The 24992-nt window shown below is 31.7% G+C and overlaps 1 protein-coding gene across 1 annotated transcript in view; it reads right to left on the bottom strand.

Moving 5' to 3' along the window:
- The window catches only part of MS3_00004023 (uncharacterized protein), a gene marked incomplete at its 5' end in the record, with an annotated part of 29019 nt that extends 9610 nt beyond the window's left edge, over window positions 1–19409 (bottom strand). The window contains 5 exons of the mRNA XM_035733216.2: window positions 772–899; window positions 5137–5264; window positions 6525–6618; window positions 8571–8677; window positions 19323–19409. Of these exons, the coding sequence (XP_035588393.1) occupies window positions 772–899; window positions 5137–5264; window positions 6525–6618; window positions 8571–8677; window positions 19323–19409 (544 nt within the window). The remainder of the gene's footprint in view (window positions 1–771; window positions 900–5136; window positions 5265–6524; window positions 6619–8570; window positions 8678–19322) is intronic.
- Between the last annotated feature and the right edge of the window lie 5583 nt (window positions 19410–24992).

Raw genomic sequence — 24992 nt, 5'->3', positions numbered from 1 at the left:
AAGAGAATTTTATATTTCTCTGTGCGCCAATGTTTATCTGCATTGTTGTAGGCAACAAACTGAATCGATTGATTGTGATTCATTGTCACCATGCCCATGATGAGAAGCATATACCTCACTTGTGTCATGTACAAATCTCCTCAGTGGTCTGTCAAGAAACATTCAAAACCTTGATGTCATCACGTCTTTGATGATTTCTCCGTATTCTCCACGTTATGTCTGTGCAAAGAAATGTACAACTTTACTACATCATAAAATATATGAAACAATAAATCATATCGGAACTTCGAGCAAAGATGCTTAGTAAGCTACTATAGTTGATAATTAACTAAGAGCACTATTTCATACTGACCTAAAAATTATTTAACAAAATAATGACTTAAGTTGTCTGTGTAGAAAAGACAGATTCATTATGAATATGAAATCATATTAGAAATGTACACTAACTTATATTAAGTGATTTAAAATGTTCACACTACAACTTTGACATTACATAGATTATTTCAGAAAGTTTCAGTCTTTCTTTGGTTAGCTACTTGATTTGATTGCATAACTTCGTCATAGTGCATACTCATACTACCCTATTAATTGAAACCATAACTTTCAAGTCAAATTGTGTATACACTACTGTTGAATGATTTCAATACATTTAATACACATTTTTAAAATGGGATTGTTTTCATGTATATATACAAAGAATATTTTCAATAACAGTACTATTAGGAAAAACATAGATTGGATTTTCTATATCATAGATAAAATGTAACTAACCTGGTTTACATAACATATTCCCTAGATGATCACATCGATATTCTATAGCTTCAACATTACAGAATTTGTTGCATAACTTCCCGAAATAATTTGGTAGACATGAATATGTGACATGAAAACGAACTATCCTGTATTAGTTTTTAATAACAAAGAAACAATAACAAGTAAAAAGTTTTGAATACATACCATTTTGCAAAGTGAATATTCATACCTAAATAATAAAATAGACCGTTGACATTTTAACACTGTAAACTATGAGCATCTATTGAACAAAACGTTTAGATTAATGTCCCTACTTTAATGAAATATATAGTTGCCGAAATCTGAACAATAAACATTGTGCATGATGTACCAACAGTAAAAATCAACAAAATTATCAAAACGAGACAGGTACGTATATATATATATATATATATATATATATATATATATATATATATATATATATATATATATATATATATATATATACATATATATATATATATACGTTCAAGAAATTGGATTAGAAAAAATGTAAAAGCCCACAGATCTTCCTTCTGCGTACTCTTATCAGATTATATAACGTTTTCAAAAACAATTTACCAAAGTCTCTACACCAGTTTATTAATGTCATTGTGTAACACTAGAAACTGAAAACTACGTTAGAACTTACTATGCCTCAACTGTATGTGGACGATAATTGTAATATACAGCATACCTTACTTTACTTACTTACTTACTTACTTACTTACTTACTTACTCACTTACTTTACTTCACTTACTTACTTACTTACTTTTTCACTTACTTACTACTACTTACTTACTTACTTACTCACTTACTTCACTACTTACTCACTCACTTCACTTACTCACTCACTTACCCCACCACTCACTTTACTTACTCTACTCACTTCACCATTTCACTCACTTACTCACTTACTTACTCACTTACCTACACTCACTCACTCACTCACTTTCACTCACTCACTCACTTACTACTCACTCACTCACCTCTACTTACTACTTACTCACTCACTTACTTACTCACTCACCACCACTCACTCACTTCACTCACTCACTCACTCACTTCACTTACTACTCCTTTCACTCTACTTACTACTACACTACTACTACTCACTCACTACTACCATCACATTCACTACCACTACTAACTACTCTACTACACTCTACTACTCACTCTCACTTACTCACTCTACTACTTCACTTCACTACACTTACACTTCACTTACTACTTTCACCATCATCACTTCACTTCACTACTACTTACTTACTTACTTACTCTCTTCACTTACTCTTACTCACTCACCCTTACACTCTTTCCTTACTCACTCACTCACTCACTCACCCACTCACTCACTTCACTCACTACCTCACTCACTACTCACTCACTTACCTTCTTACTCACTCACTACTACTCACTACTACTACCTACTTACTACACTTCACTCACTACTCACTTTACACTCACTACTTACTTTACTTACTTACTTACTTACTTACTTACTTACTTACTCTTCATCCTTACTTCTTACTTACTTACTTACTACTTACTTACTTACTTACTTTACTTACTTACTTACTTACTACTTACTTCTACTTACTTATTACTACTCTTACTCTTACTTACTTCACTTTACTACTTCTTACTTACTTGCTTTCTTGCTTGCTTCACTCACTTGCCTCCTTCACTTGCTTGCTTGCCTTGCTTGCTCACTTGCTTACTTGCCTTGCTTACTACTTGCTTACACTTCCTTACTTGCTTGCTACTTGCTTCCTTACTCTACTTCTCACTACTCCTTGCTTGCTTGCTTCACTTCACTTCTTACTTGCTTACTTGCTTGCTCATCACTTGCTTGCTTCTTGCACTTGCTTGCTCACTTGCACTTGCTTCACTTGCTTGCCACTTGCCTTGCACTTCACTCCTTGCTCACTTCTTGCGCTTGCTTACTTGCCGCTGCTTGCCGCGCTTGCTCATGCCTTGCTCACTTGCACTTGCCTACTGCTTGCTTGCTTGCTTGCTTGCACTTGCTTGCCACTTGCTTCTTGCTTACTTGCCTTTACTTGCTTGCTTACTTGCTTGCTTGCTTACTTGCTTACTTGCTTACTTGCTACTTGCTTACTTACTTACTTACTTACTTACTTACTTACTTACTTACTTACTTACGCCTGTTACTCCCAATGGAGCATAGGCCGCCGACCAACTAAAGTTAAAGATATCGACTGTTACAGTTCACATTAGTAATCTAGATTTATTGTATTCACTATAAGACTTCAAGAGCAAGGTTTCAATCTGTTGCATTATCATAAGTGCGTAGTCCTTGAAAGTTCTAGACTAAAGTTTCACAACTACCTAATATGTTTTTGATTGAAATCATGAGTCAATTGAAGCTAGACCACCAGTGAAAACCTGGAAGCACTAGACGGCCGTTTCGTTCTAGTATGGGACTCCTCAGCAGTGCATATCCACGATCCCGCACCCCGCGAGATCCGAACCCAGGACCTATCAGTCTCGCGCCAGGCGCTTAACCAACTAGACCAGGTTTTCCATGGTGGTCTAGCTTCAATTGACTTATGATTTCAATCAAAAATTTAACAATCTCCACAACCACTAAACTGATACCTAATATGTTCTGGGATTTTCGATGTCTCTTAAACACTGAAATCAGTGCATGGCCTAAATTATTTCTTTAGATTGAACGAGTTTTTACAAACCATCTATAATGGATATTATTTTGATTGTTCGAAAACTAATTAATCATTTTAGAGTCGTTATCCATATAAAGATAAACAATTAATTGACGGTTTATTTACACTTATTATTATGAACACTAGTCATTACTTTTATTGTTTATATATATACAATTCTTTTGTACAAAACGGTCTCCAATACAACTAGAGAGAAAACTTATTTATTTATTTGGGTTTCAAATACCCTTTCCAAAATCGTTACTTAAAAAACTGGATAAGATGTATACTCCTATGATAATCTTTGTGGCATCCTCATAAAATGGTTAATCTATTTGTATCAGAAGGGGTTTTTGTGGATATCATAATAATTTCAACAGTTGAGATCATGAGTCAATTGAAGGTAGATCACCATGGAAAACTTGGAAGCACTGGACGGCCATTTGGTCCTAGTATGGGGCTCCTCGGCACTGCGCACCCACGACCACGTACCCCGAGAGATTCGAACCCAGGACCTATCAGTCTCGCACCAAACGCCTAACCAACTAGACCACTGAGCTGGCATTTAACGGTGTTAATGTCTAACTTCAACTAATCCACGAAATTGAGCGACACATCCACCATTGTCTTCAGTGAGTTGCTATCTCACAACTGACCCTGTTGAACTCCACTGGTCACTGCTTCTCACTAGAACTCCAGTTTCAGTTTACTCATGATCTCAACTGTTGAAATCTATTTGTGTCAATATACTTATATTGTTTTTATTCATTCCAGTGTTTATTAAACATTAATGTACAAAATATTATAAGCCTTATAAAACATTCAAATTAAATCATATCAATACTCAAAAGACTAAATAGCTTACTAATTAAATAGTTGTGAACTGTTCGACTATAATAATTTAATTGTCAAGCTTTAACTACCTCATTAAATCACATTAGGAACTACGACTAGGGAGTTCATTGATTATATTTATTTATAATTTCATGACCTTATGACCTACTATAGTTACTACTGTAAAGTTTTAATACACAATAGAAATGTCATTTTCATCGGTCAATGCTATAAATATTTGAATAACCGAATACGTTTACCTGGCTATATTAACAGCTGACAGTAATTATTAGTAAATGTTTTCTTACTCAGTACTATTATTATAAGTAGTGACTGACAAACTATTATTTGAAAAGTGTAATCTGTTTGTATGTTACTAGCCACAGTCAGACAAATCACTTCAGGTCCAAATAAAAAGTGAGAGCTGCTAATGGGTTTTGCTTAACTTACTAAGGAAACAAATATGCACTATTGGTGGGAAACTTGGCCTGATTTTCTGTGAAAGATATATATTTATGAGTTATTTGTGCATATATGTTGTCGATTTCGATTAGCCAGTAAATACATTCAACTCACTATTGGTTCTCACATATTAGCTGGTTGGAAGCGTATTTATCAGTATCAGACTCGGACAGTGATATGATAAATCCTTAGATGTAATGCCTTGTGTGGTTAACATCGTTCATCATTAACAATTCAAAATGCCCGTTTAGTATTCTCTAGCTTCCAAATCTCTTTCATTTTGACAGAAGTCCATGATTAATATAATTAGGGTTAAAAGCTTTAAACTGATTAGAAAATCCATCAGCTTATACTTTTACTAAATTATAAAGAAAAACTTACAATGAAAGATCTGATGATGTGACAGATAATTCACTTTCTTCTGCTAAACGAAATTCTGTATTACGAAGTTGCTGAATTTCCTGTTCACCGACTTTTTGCACTGTAACCTTTAATTCAATTGGATTCTCCTAAGTAGAAATTGAAATCAATTGTGAAAATGAAATAAACAGGAGTACAACAACTAAGTTCAACTTTATTATTTACAAATTAGAATTATATTACATAGAACTCTTATGACGGACTAAACTGAAAAGTCGTGTAGAGAAGTTAGATCATAGATTGGTTTAGAGAAAACCATCCAACTCAGAGAACAAAACTCCATCACGATCACCCACCTGAACTAAACATATTGTCTGCCATCTCAGGATTTGTACTTCTCAGATGATCTAGCTCTCCTATCCTATATGCAGTAACAAATCCAAATGAAGACAGTCAGTGTAGCAGCAGCCTTTGCAGCAGTAGGTTTCAGCATACACAAAATAAAAGGAAAGATCCCAAGAACACAACACAGTACATTACATTAAACTGACGTTCTTGGATAACTATTTTAATGTTGTATATTTAACCTACCATTTACAAAGTAATATTTGATTTGTGCGTCACTTACTGTTGAAGTTGTGAAAGCGAGTGGTTTATATCAATTGAAATTGTACGTTATTTTGTTTGATGCTGCCATATTTGAAGTCTATGAATGAAAACCCTCAATCTAGGTTTCGTGGAAGATTTTACTTGTCATTAATATCTTCAGAAATATTAGTTTGGGTCATTACAGGTAAAATATTCCAAATATTGTAATGAAAGAGAACATAAGTGGGGGACAATCGGAAGTAATCAAACGCGAAATTACTGAACAACTTACTAAAACTTGAGAACCATACAGTGAATACATAATTTACAAAATATCAATCGATTGTCTCAAACTTGACTGTTTCCTTTGCAAATACCACTCAGTCGTCTCAGACTTCATTGTTCCTGCATTTACATACTAATTATTTTCTGTTTCCGTTCTTTCCTTCTCGACCTTCTGCTGCCAGACATTCTAATCCAGACTATCACTATATACTACTGATGTTGACATAAGTAGCACACACCACACTCTTCCCCCCTCTAAACAGTCATTCTTGCGATGATTCTGCTTGCAGTGTTACTTTCTTCTTTCCTATAGTCTGTGTCATGCTCTCCGTCAAAATGTCGAGTCTGTGGCGCGCTGACCTTCATAGCTCCATCTACATCCAATGTCCGCCCAGCAATCGCACATCCCACCGCTCCTTTCCGTCGACTGCACTAACAACACTATTACATTTTTCGGATAGTTTAAAAGTAATTTATGTAAAAGAATTAAACACTATAAAAATTCTTTATTTTATTTTCATTAAAAAGTAACTTACTACAGATGAGACTAAGAAACTTATTGACTCTGGTGGTCCTTGAAATGCACAAGTTGCTTGAGTAAAACGAGAAATCGGGCCAGTTAGTTGACATCTGTATAAAAGAATTGAATAGTGTTTTAGACATTATATTTAATACATTTTACGAATTATCTTGTCATGCATCAAAAAACAATTGACGTATTTGGTTTAATAGAATAACCATTTATTATCATCATTAGACTTATTAGGTATATTTAATCGGGTATGTTTTCTTAAAGTTAAATGTTGAATTATATTCAGGTATATTCAACTGACCTCAGTAATGATAAATATTATAACTTACGTAGTTCTGAGTACAAGATTTTATCTAAATCACTGGGTAGTTTAGAGTTTTAACCTTGAAAGTGATGGATTTTATTTCAAGGGAAAGAATTGAATTATATCCATCTGTCCAACATATTTATTCTTTCATAAAAAAGAATATATACATCTTATCAAACTTAACAAAATAATCTATCCAAACAACCTTACACTGACGTAATGCATCATTTCATCAGAACGTGGATAATGAACTAGAAAATGAGTGTTCTCTATATGACTGTATTCAAAACTAAACTATAGATCTATTGAGAATAATAAGGAGGAAATTTTCCATTGTTAAGATAGTTTCTATCGTGGACTGATTTCAGCTAGAAAACTGTTGGATGACCATTTAATTCTAGTACGAACGATCTCATCAGCACACGGAGTCGAACCAAAAACTTCCAAGCTTTGTGTTGTACTTTATACCTTGAAGTCACTGATTCATCACCCAATGAATATCCACTGCTGACAAATTCCAAACTAGGATGGCACACTTGTTCAGTGCTTTATGTCTTTCAATAGTTCTCATGTCTAAAATTATTATCTGCAAGTATTTGAATTAGCTTTAAACTCACAATGAAATAGATGATAATCGTTATGTCGAAGGATTTGAGAAACATTCATGTACTATAATATCGTATATATAGAAAAATTTATAAACTTACTTCAGGCAAACTCTAATCATTATGTTTAAATGATGCCATTTATTTGATGAATCATATTCCTGTTTGGTTTTAATAACCTTAATAACTAATTAGCTAAAACGATTATTTGTTTTAGCTCATGATGATAATGCACCGAAACACGTATTTTATTAACAACTGGATGCACATTGCTGAGGAGTTTCACAATAGGACAAAACCGCCGTCCAGTACTTTCAGGTTTTCAATGGTGGTATAACATCAATCGGCTCATGGTTTCAATCAAAAACTTAATAATCTCCACACTAGTGACTGGCTTCGTTAGGAATTTCTCGAAGTTCCAGTGACCAGTGGACCTAATCGGTGTCGGGTAGAGACAGGTATCTACCTCAGTACAATGGAAGATGGTCGCGCGATTCCGTGGATTGGTTGAAGTGAGACATTAACACCGTTGGATGCCGGCTCAGCGGTGCTTCCAGTTTTCCAATGGTTGTCTAACGTCAATCGGTTCATGACCTCAATCAAAAAGTCTTATACTCTCGTCCCCTATAAGATTTTGAATTATCCCATCATTGGTATTCTTTTCTGAATTTCGGTTGTGGCTTAGACGTACTGGGTTCGATCCTATATGTAAATATCAACACTGAGATACAAGTATAAAAAATGGAAGAATAGGATGACAATAAATTGCTTTTAGTAGTTAATTTCTACTTGGAGTTTTTCTTAGTCATACTGTTTCACCTACCTCTCTCCTATTTCAAACAAGACTAGTAACTACAGAAGGAATAAGTTATATAAATTGATCAGTAACATCTTGATTAAATAAGTATAATAAACAACATTATTTCGAATTCTCCAGTAAATCTTAAACTACCCTTTTAACTCACATTGTTTTTCTCTTTCTGGACATCATAATCTTACAAAATCTAATGAAGTATTTTAAAATGTAGCAAAGTTTATTGTTTATCAAACTGTACGATCAAATATTCTTGTCCATAACAAGAGCTATAAGTTTAACAAATAACACAACTGAGAGAATAAACATTTTTAACAGACTTACTGATTGGTAAATTCTCCAGCGCATATCACAACTTTGTAAACAGTATCATCGCATTCTGTGCTGAAATCAGTGCTAAGACCCAATTTCAGTGTAACATTCGCTCGAAACTGTTAATATATAAAAAAGAAAAAAGTGAAAACATTGGTTAACTATTCTTTCAATATTAAAACTATAAACTACTTAAAAGAATTCAATATAAATAAAACTCATTTTCCAATATGATTTATAGACGTTTTGTGCAATTCAAACGAAACATTCACTATATACCAAACATCAAACAGCACTGAACTGTTGTTTTATCCTCGTTTCAAACTACCCACTGTAAGTAACACATGACATACAGGATTAAGTGAATTTCCCATAGTCGCATTAGATGTCCTTGGCAATATGAGAATGTTCGATTCGGGGACAAGGCAGTTTGCCACTCATGATAGTAGATAAATATCTCTCTATATCACAAATGGACAGGAATCAGAAAAGTAAACGAATAACTCCCAGTTCAATGGCAAAATAAAATCATTTCAAAAATGATATATATGTAATCTTTTCACTGTTATAAATTTCACTTACAGTAAACTTTCAATCGTACCCTAAAAGTATAAGTTCACATTAAAATAATTAGGTTACTTTCTTAAGTAAGAAGTATCAACGATTGCCTAATAACCGTTTACATTGGTTCAGTTTTTGTAGAAATAATGAAATTTATAGTATATTTAATAAAGTTTGTCGATTGCACACAATATCTTCCAATCGGAAGTAAATGCATTTAATTGGAAATTAGGTTTATTTAAATAATAGTTACAGTTTAGTTATTTAAATGAAAATTCTGACATTTCCAAGACATCAGTACTGAGTGGATATTTTTAAATAATCTATAAAAATCATTCAATCGTTAAATAGTTGTCGCAATCTCATCGGTTTATTTATCCTACTTCGTAATAACAATCCGAATTCTTCGAACTCACAATATCATATACTAGTTGAAAGGTTCACTTATACCATAGGATCAGTTTAGTGAGAGTAAAAGTCTTACTGACGGATAGCGAAGTTAAAAATGATGTTTGTGCCAAAATTCTGATGTATGAAGAGTACGCTTAACGAAACCTTATGAATCACTACTGATATGATGTTTTAAAAAAGAGAATAGATGCTAATATTTAATGACTTTCTAACTAATATTTTGATGTAATGAGACTAGATTTTAAATTATATACATCTGTATGTATCAAATATATACCAATATTTCGAAAGGCTTAGACATAAATATCGTTTGTTTGCGTATTGATAATAAAGTCACAAACTTTGTGACTCAATTCTGATCAAATAATTGTCATCATTACTATGACCTATCATTATTACATAATTATGAAAATATGTGGATAACAATTATCTATACGTCATATCAGTTATTTTACCATGGCCACTATTTGCGACAAAACAATTGCATAATAAAATAAATGTACATTTAATTAGATATGATAATACTGTGTATCTAACTAGTTAAGTGAATGAAAATAAACAATGCATGATGTATAAATTATACAAAAATATATACAAACGAACAGTGGTTAAATCAATTAAACCCATTTTACCATAGTAATAGTTATTATTGTTATTAGATTAACTTAAAACGGTTACTCACCAAAATTTCATGACTGACATATAAAAATGCCTTTGTTTACAGCATGTACATAATTTACTGAACTGTCAATATATGAATCTACATGTCTAAATATCTGAAAGCTCAGAGATAATGATTTATAGTTAGTGAATGAACTTTATGAAACTAGGTTAGCTTCTAAATAAATAGATGAGACTAGATTTTCTTAAAAATTGAAAAAAATATACTTTAGTAGTTGAGATCATGAATCAATTGAAGCTAGACCACTGGACAACCGTCCAGTGCTTCCAAGTTTTCCATGGTGATCTAGCTTCAACTGACTCATGATCTCAACTATTGAAATCACTATAATATCCACACAACACCTTCTGATACTAAATATACTTTAAGTATAAAAAGAAAGTGGCAAAGCTATCAGTCAGAACTCAAAGTTATACTTGTTAATTTCAACAAAATATGAAGAAATTATTTATCATTTCTATAAATTATTGTAGGATAAAAATAAAGTTATGATTTAAATATGAATTATAAACATTTCACCATAAGTTGTTTTAGGAAACTAACAGCTGATTATAAATACATATTTTGTCTATGTTCTACTTGGTAAGAAAAAGTATACATGTATAAATGAGTAAAAATAAGTTTCATTTAATATGAAAATCTTTATAGTACATGATTATAGTCGTAGAATGTGTGGAGGCCCGTTAATTTTGTCATCATTTAAATCGTACGATGTTGTCGAAAGGGCTCTCCACTTTAGTGGCCCGTTGATCTGACTCCAATTAGATCGTAAGAATGTTTGTTATCAAAATATATATGTCGCCTATCCTCGTATATAATCATCGACTTTAATCGCATTAGTCCATAACAGATTTAGATAAGTCAAATAACGAGAATGGATTTTGAATACATATATTTTGCATATAAAGTGAATGGAATAGAACGAAGCAAAACGACGCGCAGTGGAGATGGCTAGTAAGCCAACACCCATTTAACGAAGCGTTAATCAATATTTATAGTTGCACAAAAGTAAGTTACAGACACATGATGAGTAATGGGATAAAAAATGTACACACACCTACGCGCTCATATAAAAACAGTCAAGATTGATACCGAATAATTAACAAGGTCAGAATGTGACTCAAGTAGGATGAATAGAATGGGCTGTCCGAAAGCTATAATAAGGTATATGGGCTTAACATAATAACCGACACTACAAATGTATCGATTTTGAGTAAACGTAGCAAACAGGTAACATCAATAAGAGAAGTAAAACAAACTTACAAAATTTGAGCATTTAAAATTTGAATACAACTTACTGACAAACGATGAATCTAAAGGGAATATTAGTCATCAAGAGTTTTTGATATTGTCAATGTCATACGGTTATGATATTATGTTAAAAGATAATTTAGTAGAGTTATTGTAGTTATTCGTAAACTAACATCAGCTATGAAAAATTAGATGTAAAAATAATATATAAATCTTTCGTCTAAATTTGATTGAATAGTTTCACAGTATTAGGGCGTCGAGTTGATATAAGACATCAATGAGGAAGAACATATTTATAAAATCTCAGCGAATGGATTTAAAGCCAGGTGAAAAGTTGGATTTATTTCAAATTCATTCGCTGAGATTTTACACATACATTCTTCCTCCTTAATGTGAAAATAATAGTTATATAATCATAGAAATTGAAATAATTCCAACGTTTCATCCGGCAATTAGTCAGTTGACTTCAACTATTTCCCCTAAAGAAGTTCAGAACAGTCTGATGGATGTAAGTGTGGTATTACTTAAATTTTAATCGCGGAGATTATACAAGTGTGATTTCTCACTATGTGTTCATATGTTGATAAATATCAGTATAATTCAACTACAAAACTTTAAAAAACCAAGGAGTTTCTAATAGTTATCTCATCTCGTCTCTTACGACCACTCAGGATCTTCTAGTCTTATAGCAAACATGAGAAAATTTGGTAAGTGGGTCAACAAGTGACACAATAATACAATGGTGACAAATCGAATGAAGATTATTCATTATATAACAAACTGACTGAAGTTTAATTAAAACAGATAATGAAATTTCAAATGATATAATGGTTGATGTGACAGCTTGATATGATTCTATGCATGTGGTTTGGGATGTGTACTAATAATAGATTTTAAAAGAACAAAACAACTGTCTAGTGATCACCAGCTTGACAACAGTTCTCTGACTAAAACTAACTCATTGACGAATAAACCGCCTTCAAAATATACAAAATCCCTTCAGGAAACACTGCAAACAAATAAAACCAAAACTACATTACCCATTGTAAGTTTAATTTTGTTATATACTTTTTTCACTGATATTATCGAGTACACCTCATTTATAACCTTCTTTCTAACCTCTCACTTCTATCTACTTGGAACTTTAATTCACAGGACTCAACGTTTAGCAGCTTATTAAGGTTGAATGTTAGTAGCTTGAATACTGTCTCTCATAACCTGACATAGAATATGTGTCTAAATACTGAGTTGGTTGTGTTAATTTTACCCAAGGAAGGTAGAATATCTTCAGCAGACCACATAATTATGTAGCATTTATCCAAATGTTCTTCCTCCTGACATCCCAGTTCTTTGTCTTAGCAGATCGAACATAATTTTCCTTCATCAATAGGCTTATTAATACTTAAATATTATAGTACTACTGAAATATAGATTTATATTTACTAACATGTAGTTTTACTTTGAGTTCACAGCAAAGGTGAGCTTAAATAATAAGCATACACATATTAAGTCACGAGAAATCTCTAAATAAATTAGTGTCAAGGCACTCGTTAGATTTTTCCAGGTCCTACTTTTTAAATATGGTTTGATGTTTGTACTACGTTCGTATGTACACCTCTGCATTTCTCCCATATAAATGAAAGTTGTTGCTTCAGGACTGGTTTGTGTCAACACCTGAACTAAAGATAGCGAGTGAAGTAGTCGAACGCGTTGACAACTTCACTTATCCTGGAAGTCTGATCAACCCTAATGGGTTGGTGTCTGACGAAATGTCAGCACGGATTCTGAAAGCTCGTTTGGCTTTTGCCAACTTACGTCACCATCCGTCTATCAATTAAGGGACGAGTACAGTACTCAGCAGTCCATTCTGTTCTAATTTACGGCTGTGAAACGTGGCCATTAAGGGTAGAGGATACTCGTAAGTTGCTAGTATTTGATCATAGATATCTTAGAAATATTGTTCGCATCTTCTGGGATCACCGGGTAAGTAATAGTGAGGTTAGACGTAGGGTGTTAGGGAATGATGGTAAATCAGGTGATGAAGTTGCGAATCTTCATCGACTAAGATGGTTGGGCCACGTGTTACGTATGAGTGAACACTGATCACCACGACACGCAATGCTAACTGTTGTTGGGGATGGTCGGAAGAAAGTTAACGGCTACCGAACCAAAACGTGGCATCAGTGTTTGAAATCACTAACTTCTAGTCTTAGCCATGTTGGTAAATGCATACTACTTGGTTGCCGTCAGCGTGACTATCATAATCAATGGCTGGAGACTCTGGGTGACATGGCTGAAAATCGATCACAGTAGCGTAGGTGTATGCACTTTCTGTCTTCCCTAAAACCGTGAGACCAAAACTACTTTGCATCTTTCTTCCTGTATTATGTCGTTATATGCAATCTTTCTTTTATATATTACTACCACTGAAGTAATTACCATGAATCCGGTGTTTATCTTGCTGTGCTAATGAGGTATGGCAACTTGAACCAATGCATATATGTGCCTAGTTCTACGTTATAGCTGACTGATTGATCATTTAGTTTTTTTTTGAAAAACATCACAATTTCGAGCTTAATTAATGATCGGTGATGACTTTTTAATGCATTTATAATGTTTAGTCACATGGAAACTGTTTTTCATTTCTTGTCAATTTGTGATTAAACCAACAACAACAACAACAACAAAAAAAACAATGCCAAGAAAAAAAATAATAATGAACCATTCATTTATTGATATTCAATATGATATATAAACTTATGAATGTATTAATACCTTACACTGAATTTCATCAATATTTAATAATGCTTATTATGAAGTTCATTTTATTTAATGTTCCAATTTCCTGTTATTGAATATTTTGACCGTGTATAAAATTAAAATAAACATATATTGTTTTAATGAAACTTCATATTGTATCTTGACCTGTTTTATTTAAATAATCATTTGTAATTAATATAGTTTACGAATAGTTTAAATAAATAATAGTGTTAGTTTAAATACGATCTCAATTCGTTCCATAGTAATGCAATCTATAAACAGTTAACTATATAGTTGAAATTATGAATCAGTTGAAGTCCCCGAGATATGTCTAACTTCAACTAATCCACGAAACATCGCGAGGGCCGGGATCATGGATGCGTACTGCTGATGAGCCCCATACTAGGACGAAACGGTTGTTCAGTGCTTACAGGTTTTGCATGGTGGTTTAGCTTCAATCGACTCATGATTTCAACTATTAAAATTACTTAAATCTCTACAAAATTCCTTCAGTTAACTATATAGATTCATTAATTATGGTGTCAAATTTCTGGTTCAAATGAATACCGTCTCATAAAGATGAATTCATGACTAGAAACTAAAATGATTTTTTTACAATAAACTATGAACTATACTGATTAACCACTGAATAGTAATCAATGTCATAACTGCCTAGTATTTGTCGCTCATCAATTCTGGATACTACAACGTAGTGTCAGTTTCATTATGATTGTAGATACTAAATGTTGATAGGTGCCAATTAACATAAATACGAGGTCTAGGGTTCCCAATTGATTAACTATAAACACTTAATGTAAAAATATAGTGCATATTTTGACAATTTAATTTGACTGGTGATCAATACAATTCCATATTCATTATGAATTAAACATCGGTTAACGCTTAAAACTAATCACTATAAGTGTATGTATTGTTACTCAAGGAGGTCAATCACGATACTAATTTGTTAGTGGTCACGTTTTTGACAGTGGTGTTAACTGATGCAGATTTCAATTCCTTTCAAATTTCAAATATTCTCTGTTGATTACTGTCAACTAGAACGTACATTAGATCGAGCGCCTCATGTCAATTGCTTCTAAACACCAAATATCAAATGTTAGAATTTATTTGATATATGTTAATCTTCTTTTCTAATTTAGCCTCATCAGTTTTTAAACATCATTTGAAAGCCTGACATTTGAGATCTACGGTTCAAGTAAACTCACTTGGTGTTGTTTACTTGTATCTTCCCAACAAGAGATTGATCAATTGCAGTCCTAAATAACAATGGGAAGAAACAAGTAAACAATACCAAGTGGATTTAAAACTTCGCCCCATTGCACCAACAGGTGGCTATCATGACTCAGCAACCAAGTGAGTGACGCGATGGTGTTCGAGGCGAACGGCATTGGGTTTGAGTCTCAGAGTGGACATCATCCCTGAGGTGCAGGTACATCCAACTGACGAATCCAAAACAGGACGAAACTTGCGTCCTGGATTCCACTGCTAGTCACTATCCATCATTGCTTATAATGATTCATATAAACTAATAAAAATGTGAAGATTCACTGATATCATCATATAAACTTCAACTATGATGATTTTAGTTTATCACATCTATCCTATTTAACCACTCCTAATTCGACTGTGGATTTGAATCCCACAACGTGCATCATTTCCGTCAAAATAAAAGTTATACACTCCTGATAAGTGTCAACCAGTACAACACTTAATTTCAGAGTTCTCCAGAGACTGCCCTAAACTACCTGGCACGTCTATCATGGATTTTCATTGAGTGATATTTGTTTTTAAAATCTAATCTTATTGACCAAATAGGTTGGAATGAATACAGCTAAAAACCTAACGTACTCAAATGTATGGAAAATTTTAAAGTATGCAAAATGAATTATGTGAATTTTAAATGCAATGAAATCGAATAGGTTCAAATATATTAGGGAACTAGTGTATGGAAAATGTTACGTATTCGTTGAAACAGAGAGTTTGTGAAGATTGTCCCACTTGAAAACAAAATAAAACTGAGGAGGTATTTAGTCTTATTTTGTGACTTTTCACAGTAGTCGATACCTACAACTGCATATGGGATCAAACGCACTATATTAATTTACGAAGCAAATCAGAACAGTTTCATATTAAAAAATTGGGATAATTTTAATTTTGTTTCTGTAGTTTTATCAAAGTAATTTATACTTCATCTAATATATAATTTTTGAATGAATAATGTAGGTAATTGATGAATTTTACCGCGTGATATTACTGATATTAATACGAAAGTATTTGCTTTTCAATCAAGCATTTACAGTCGATATTCGTGATTCATATACGCAACCTATACTCATGTCTAATTTGGACACTGTTCAAATTGCAGTGGTATCAAGATACAGTATTGTACAATAAAGATTTCAAAGCTAAATAGTTTAATCTTAATACTATACGATTCCATTCAACGCTTATACTTAACAATGGAATTATGTAATGAAATGAAACACTGTATTAATATGATTACGGTGACTATTAGTTTTATAAAAAGTACTAAATTAATAATAAAAGATACTTATCTATAGACTTTACGAAAAAGGTCAATCAGCCAAGTCGAATTAGGAGAGGTTAAGCAGGATAGATGTGATGAACTAAAATCATCATAGTAAAAGTGTATTTGATGATAATAGTGAATCGTCACATTTTTATATTATCTACGGTTCATATAGTTTATTATTATCTTAAATATCAGGCTTATAAATGATGATTGAAAACTGATGAGGCTAAATTAGAAAAGAAGATTAACATATATCAAATAAATTCTAACATTTGATATTTGGTGTTTAGAAGCAATTGACATGAGGCGCTCGATCTAATGTACGTTCTAGTTGACAGTAATCAACAGAGAATATTTGAAATTTGAAAGGAATTGAAATCTGCATCAGTTAACACCACTGTCAAAAACGTGACCACTAACAAATTAGTATCGTGATTGACCTCCTTGAGTAACAATACATACACTTATAGTGATTAGTTTTAAGCGTTAACCGATGTTTAATTCATAATGAATATGGAATTGTATTGATCACCAGTCAAATTAAATTGTCAAAATATGCACTATATTTTTACATTAATTGTTTATAGTCGATCAGCTAGAAACCCTGAACCGAAGTTATTATCACCTAAAGGAACTAACACTGATTACTATTCGGTGACCAACCAATAGGGATCAAAGTGTCATATCATATGATAATTAAATATTCAAAACTCTAAACAATATGGTTTGAACCAGTAGAAGTAACCATTCCAAATTAGTGCCTTATGATATCACTATTCATACTATTGACTTAAAATGTCAGATAATTTATATGACACCAGATTTTATTCACCAGTACAATATTATTTATTATTCAAATATTAGAATTCAATAAACTTAGTTAATACAGTCATGCTTTTGACTTATGAAAAGTAAAAATCAAAATCATATAAGATGTTCATTAGTTTCTCACTTAGCAACAATATCTTGTAAGAAATTTTATAATAAATAAAACTGATTCAGGATAGATTTAGATACAGAACTGTGTCATACTCGTGAAACATTCTGATAACACATTAAGTTGTCAAAATGTTTAATTAAGAAACGAAAGATCGAAGTAAAAACATAAGACAGGAAGAACAAGGACAATTAAAAAACAGGCATCACATGATCTTGGATAATAAATTTAAATCAACATTGTCAGAATTGATTTCATGAAAATATAAGCTGTTTTTAGATAAGCAAGCAGAGGTTAAATCTCAGCATGACTAAAGCTTCAATGAACCTACGAATCGATTGAGATCTAAAAAGGAATATCGTAATTTCAACCATTAGTTGAAATGTAATATTGCCACTACCTGAACTGAATGTTTCACGTTTTAGTTGCGTGTGAAGCTATGGATAAACGCTCCTGAAAAATCTAGTGAAACTATATAATAACCTTAGTTAGACAACTGATAACAACATGAAAATATTGAAAAACTGTTTCGTTCTAATAAGGGATTTCTCATTGATCTAAGTCCACAATCGCGCTAACGGGAATCAAACCCAGAACCCTCAGCACAAACGCTTAACCTGTAGACTAGTGGTGCCTAATTTCAATCGACCCTTATGAACTCATTGAATTACCCTATTAAGTGTGAATATTGTTCATTTCTCGCTTATACTTGTCGGTTTTCTGCTATAGACTTCAATTAGTGATGAAAATCATTACTGAATGAACTTATATTCTAACACATCATTGCATAATTACTTAATTTCGTCCTCATTACTTTATGCATCTATTATACTCAATGTTCTAGAATCAATTTTCGCATCTTTCACATACGTACAACGTTTTATTAAACCATTTTAATTTTAAAAGACTAGTATTTGAACGAAGAATATTCTTTTCGATAAATTCTCTTCAGGTTCTACAATTATATATCCAAATTAGTAATCCGAAAAATGGCCAAGGTAAAGGCAAAGTACATTGTTTATCACAATCCTAAATTCACATGCTCTAAACGATGTACTTTGCCTTTACCTTGACCATTTTTCGGATTACTAATTTGGATATATAATTGTAGAACCTGAAGAGAATTTATCGAAAAGAATATTCTTCGTTCAAATACTAGTCTTTTAATATGACGGGGATCTTTAAACCATTTTAATTTTATTTGAATGTTTACTACACTATGTTAATATATTTTTGTGATGATTTTCAATCGAATTTACATTTTACAAGTATGTCAAAATGTACTCTTGAAATTTTGAAATATTACATAGAATGCAATTGACTACTTAGAACCCAAATGAAATACATGTTATCTTGTTCAAATCCTTATTTATAAACTTTTAAAAAAAGCACATTGATTTTATGGAACATCTCCCTATTACTATTGTAATTAATAATAATCCTAAAATTCAATTATAACATCTTGTTAGTTTCTAATTAAAAATGAAATGAATTGGGCTTTATTACCAATCAATCAATCAATTAATTAATTAATTAATCAATCAATTAGCACAGTATAATCTTAAAACATTGATTAACATATCATGAACAACTCATCTCAGAACTCACTTGGGAATTAGATTCTATACAATATGCTTGAATAATAAAATATAATACAAATAGATGAAAATAACTTGAAAATTTGAAATCTGACATTTTTATACATTAAAACATAATTTTTTAAAAAAAAATTATTTTTAGTTTATTTTTCCTTTTCCCCAGTGAACATTTTGATTACATTCTAATAGTCATACAAATATGTAATCAATAATTGTATTTTACTATTTGTATTCAATGATGTATGTTTTGTCTTGAAGTAATAAGATTTCATTGAATATAAAGAAAGAAATTAGTCCATCTATATTGGATTAACATTTATTGAAGATATTGGTTAACTTTATATAAAATTATTATGTCGAAGAGAATATCTGAAGAAAAATTTAGTACATTTTAATCATTGAAATACATTGGAGAATATTTTTGTAACTGAGATGATTTTATGAATTTGGTTCTAATTGTCATATGAAAAACACGAATAACTATGAATAGTAATAGTAATAATAATAATAATACAAATAATAATATTAAATATAGTCAACCATCGATGGTACAGATAGCCAATTACGAATGTAAGTTGTTTATTTGTTTAGGTGAATTACAGATTATATATATATATATATATAAAGGCACATTGATGGATTTTCAAAAGATCATACATCTCAGCATGGACAACTATTGAATTCACTTACTATTCATCTACCTACAATATAGATACAGTACACATAATTATGTGTATATGTACACATATATAGAAGTACATACACAAGCATGCACACATTTATTTTATTCTGTTTACAGTCATCAGTAAACCAATTATAATGATGAATTTTAATGTCCGAATTTATAATGAACATTGATAAAAATTTATTCATTTTTTGTATGATAAATAAATATTTATTTACAAACAAACTGATGATTGAACAATGAATAGTGAAATGAATTTCTGGATAAGTCAACTATCTCACTTATTATAAGCAAAGATGGATAGTGCTTAGCAATGGAATCCAGGACGCGTGTTTCGTCCTGTTTGGGACTCGTCAGCTGGATGTACCTGCATCTCACAGTTGATGTTCACTCCACTGCTAGCCACTATCCATCTTTGCTTATAATGCTTGTAAATTAAGGCAATATCGAGGCATACGCACAGTATGCACATATGCCAATAAGAGACTGATCAATTTCAGTTCTAAAACATCAATGGGAAGATTCAAGTAAAACAATACCAAGTATATTTCACTTATTATTATAAATAACATAGTGATTAGTAAAGCTATTTATTTAAAGCATTGAAATTCAACTCAATGATTTTAATGTGATATTATGCTCATAGGAAGATATGAAAGTTGAATGTTCAATCTAGTGTAATGTTGATCGTTTGTAGGAGTTCAGTTGAAGTTCAATTCACTCACTGACAGAGTTACAGACTGTAAAACTAGGTAACAAATCCTATGGAGAGCAATGATTTTCCAAAAATTCCAGGTGTCTTGCTGATGAGTATTCATTATAATGTAACCTACGTCTAAGGTTTTCTGTTGATCAACCTCAGTCATAAGACGCTAGACGTTTTAGATGTCCTTGATCAACCTAAAGTACAACGGGTCTCTGATACCTAACTCCTGGGATTCATCAACTGATTATCGGTCCATAATGAAATCTATCCTAAGTTAACATGTTATCTTTCTGAGTTTATTTAGTCTAATGTGTATTATCATATGATAAGAAGTTGAAAGAATATACATTTCAATTGCTTTATTAGTGACAACAAAGCTGTATCACTAACTATATATTGTGAAAAAAAATTCCAGCTACATAAATCTAATGAGTAGCAATAAAACAGAATTCTGAATACGAAACTGTTTAAAGTAAATTTATTTGCATGTACTATATAGTTCTGTTATATTTGGTCGTCGCTGATTGCTGTGCTGGAAAAACGCTGATCACTTATACTCGGAACGAAGGACCTCGGCAATTCCCAAGATGCGAAAGTAAGAACATAAGACTGGTATAAGTGAAGATTTACTAACCCCAAAACACTCTGACGACGACGAATCCAATCTAGTCTAAAATACACTCATATTATACAGAAGAAAATATCATACTGGTAAAACAACCAAATACTACACTGAATGATCCTCACGTTGAACCAAAACGGATGTAATATTGAATAAAACTCATAATGAGCAAATCAATCGAAAACTGACTTTTCTTTCCATCATATCAAGCAATAATTAATCTACTGTGCATAACTCGGGTTCTAACAAGTTCTAATTGTAAAACAGTGATTGATGCCTTAAAAATTTTAATTACGGAAGGTAGCCTTTATTTTTAGTTACTAGTGTAGAAACAAATCAAGGTACCAGAGTATTTCAGTATTTTTGAACAAACAGTACAGTATATCAGTAATAACTGTTGTAATATCACTACTAATAATTGGTTTCATAAGCTTAAAACGCTTGAATGTTAGAGAGACTTTTTATAATATTCCAAAAGGTTCTACATCTATCCTTGTTCAGATTTATGTACGAAAGACTGCATTACTACTTGTCCGAAATTGTGTGATATTCATCATATACTTCTTCGACCACTTTTTTAATTAAACAAAATACGTATATAGTTAATTGTTTAGTACTAGCACTAAACTGTTACTTATAACAAATATGGACACAACTAATTCATTGATTCTATATAACTGAACAAGTACTGATACGGCTTGATATAAGGAAGTAAGTAAGACTGAAGATAAGAATTTACCGACATCACAAAATCAATTCCAAACAGTAATGAGTACTAATTCAAAATTACACTTCATTTCTATATGATTTACTAATCTGATCAATAACTAAATACATGTATACAATTTACAATATCAATAGATTTAATTGCATTAATTGACAGTAATAAATTATTTATTACGTCCTAACGATAGTCACTAAAGGCTTCATTGTTTTATTCTCATAATATTCAACGGTTAGTTATTTAGGGCTTCTTGAGATAGATCATTAACTGTATTCTACAGGTAATAACGAATCTAGTTAATCAATTTTCTTTCTAAATTTCATAAATTTAAACTTCAAAGGTGATAGATACTCATCAAACAAATTGGGATGATATTCCTATAGCAACTATCCTACAACCAGTTTCGATTATGGTTAATTTTGGTTAAGTCCTTTTATTAACTTACTTAACAGACAATGCTATAACAATAGTAACAATTTGCGTATTTCTGTGTACTATTATGATCACTATCATATCTGTATAAACGTGTAGCTTGATCACATGACAGACTAGCGAAAATGTTAGTGGCTTAAATATCGCTCGATGATGCATTCTCTTCTCCATGTATATGTGTACGAGAATCCTATTATTAGCCTTTGTTTTGCCTCACTGTGCCCTTATGCAATTTGACTATAAATTCGCCTCTGTATTTGCTCACATATACATATTCGCCTCTCTGTTTCAAATTCACTTGGTGTGCTTATGGCTCTGTGATCTGAGCTATCCGCTAATAAACTGTAGTTACCGCTTCTTATTAACTTCTGATTTCAAACACCATTGAGATTTATATTATAAGGGTTATCGAGATGGTTGATTAATGAGGCAAAGCCACTACATTCCTATCAATGGTTTAAATAACTATCTTTCTTAATCTACAGTAAAACATCACCTTTTACTAAACGTTTTGAAATTCATTTCATTAATAAACTACTACAGTTGCAGTTTATAGATTTATTCCGACTAATCAAACAGTTAATTTAGTATAATGTGAAAACACTAATTACACCTTAGATGAAACGAGTTTCCTCGGTTTCTTTTTTTTCGTAAATTATTTTTGGACATAAGCAAAATATGATTACAGACTGATTTAGCTACTTATCGTTAAAACAAAAGCCGTCTGAACTTTAATTAAATAGCTCAATGTTTGACAACAATTGAAAAAGATGTGTTCAGTTAGAAAGCATTTCATTCAAGGAAATACACAAATTACATTCTATAATATTCCATTATCAATTAAATAAGAAAGATTGGTTCGGCTAAGAGTTCTCTTTTCAGCGAATTCATTCTCAAAGCTGTACAATCGCAAACATATATACTTATTTTTCAGTATGATAATTACAAGAATCACGATATCAAACTTCTGTTAGATATGGTAACATTGACGTAGAATAAACAAAGGTATTAAAAATACTTTTAACCAGGGAAACTAATAATCGTTTGATTGTTAGGGGCTTAAATATTCATCATAAAGATAGATAGGGAAATTATCATTGGCAAAGGGTGGCATAGCATGATGAGATAAAATGTTGAAATTGAGACGAAATGTATTCAGGAGGATCATAAAAACAGAAATAAACCAGTTGGGGGTAGAAGGTTTAGGGAGAAGATGGAAGGGGGAGTAGACGGCTGTAAAGAAAGAAGAGTATGAAGAAAAACATTTTGAGACATTAAGACCATAGTAGAAAAAGTTGTACCAATCTCTTTTGGACACACGATTATGGTTTTCCCAAATGTATGGCTATCACTTCGGCAATGTTAAGAAGATACAATATAACTTCCTTTGGAAGACTTCTACTTATTTTTTAGATGACGTTTAACGCAGAGTCCGTCTTGATTGAGTGACCAAAGACAACAAGCTAGAATTAAACTTCGTACAAGAAATCTTATCACTTGGTTTTTCCAAACTAATGATATACACACCAAAACTCCAATGAAAAGGATTTACTTCAAATGAAGTTAATTAGAGAAATGTAGATAATATTGACGTAGATAATAATATAGAGAATTTATTGTATATATTTATTTGTCTGGTATCATCATCATACCTTTGAAACAAAAAACTATAAACCAATAAACATTTCCTTGTCAAATTATTTACTTCAAATATATCATGACATAAAACATTAATAATAATAATAATAATAATAATAATAATAATAATGACAGCAGTAATAGTAGCAGTAGTATCAGTAATAGTAGTAGTAATAGTACTGGTAGTAGTAGTAGTAGTAGTAGTAGTAGTAGTAGTAGTAGTAGTAGTAGTAGTAGTAGTAGTAGTAGTAGTATAGTGGTAGTAGGTAGTAGTAGTAGTAGTAGTAGAGAGTAGAGTGTAGTAGTAGTAGTAGTAGTAGTAGTAGTAGTAGTAGTAGTAGTAGTAGTAGTAGTAGTAGTAGTATAGTAGTAGTAGTAGTAGTAGTAGTAGTAGTAGAGTAGTAGTAGTAATAGAGTAGTAGTAGTAGTAGTAGTAGTAGTAGTAGTAGTAGTAGTAGTAGTAGTAGTAGTAGTAGTAGTATAGTAGTAGTAGTAGTAGTAGTAGTAGTAGTAGTAGTAGTAGTAGTAGTAGTAGTAGTAGTATCAGTAATAGTAGTAGTATTAGTAATGGTAGTAGTAGTAGTAGTAGTGATAGTATAAAACCTACTGTTTGGAATATCTTTTACTTCGGAAAATAAGAATTATGTAAATAATCTAATAACTGAGTCAACGATTAAATATATTCATGCACAATGAATAAATGTTAATCATAAAATGATTCATACGAAAATGATAATTAATCAATCAGAATGTAATAAGTGTATCACAATAGTTAACAGATTAGAATGTTCATTACTGAAACTTGTTGGTTAGTTAGTAAGCTTTAATAAATGTTATTCGACATAGATACTTATAAATTATATAATATCTGCG

Source organism: Schistosoma haematobium, chromosome 1 (assembly GCF_000699445.3).
Source record: "Schistosoma haematobium chromosome 1, whole genome shotgun sequence".
Classification (NCBI taxonomy): Eukaryota; Metazoa; Platyhelminthes; class Trematoda; order Strigeidida; family Schistosomatidae; genus Schistosoma; species Schistosoma haematobium.
This window is presented reverse-complemented; position numbering and strand designations above follow the sequence as displayed.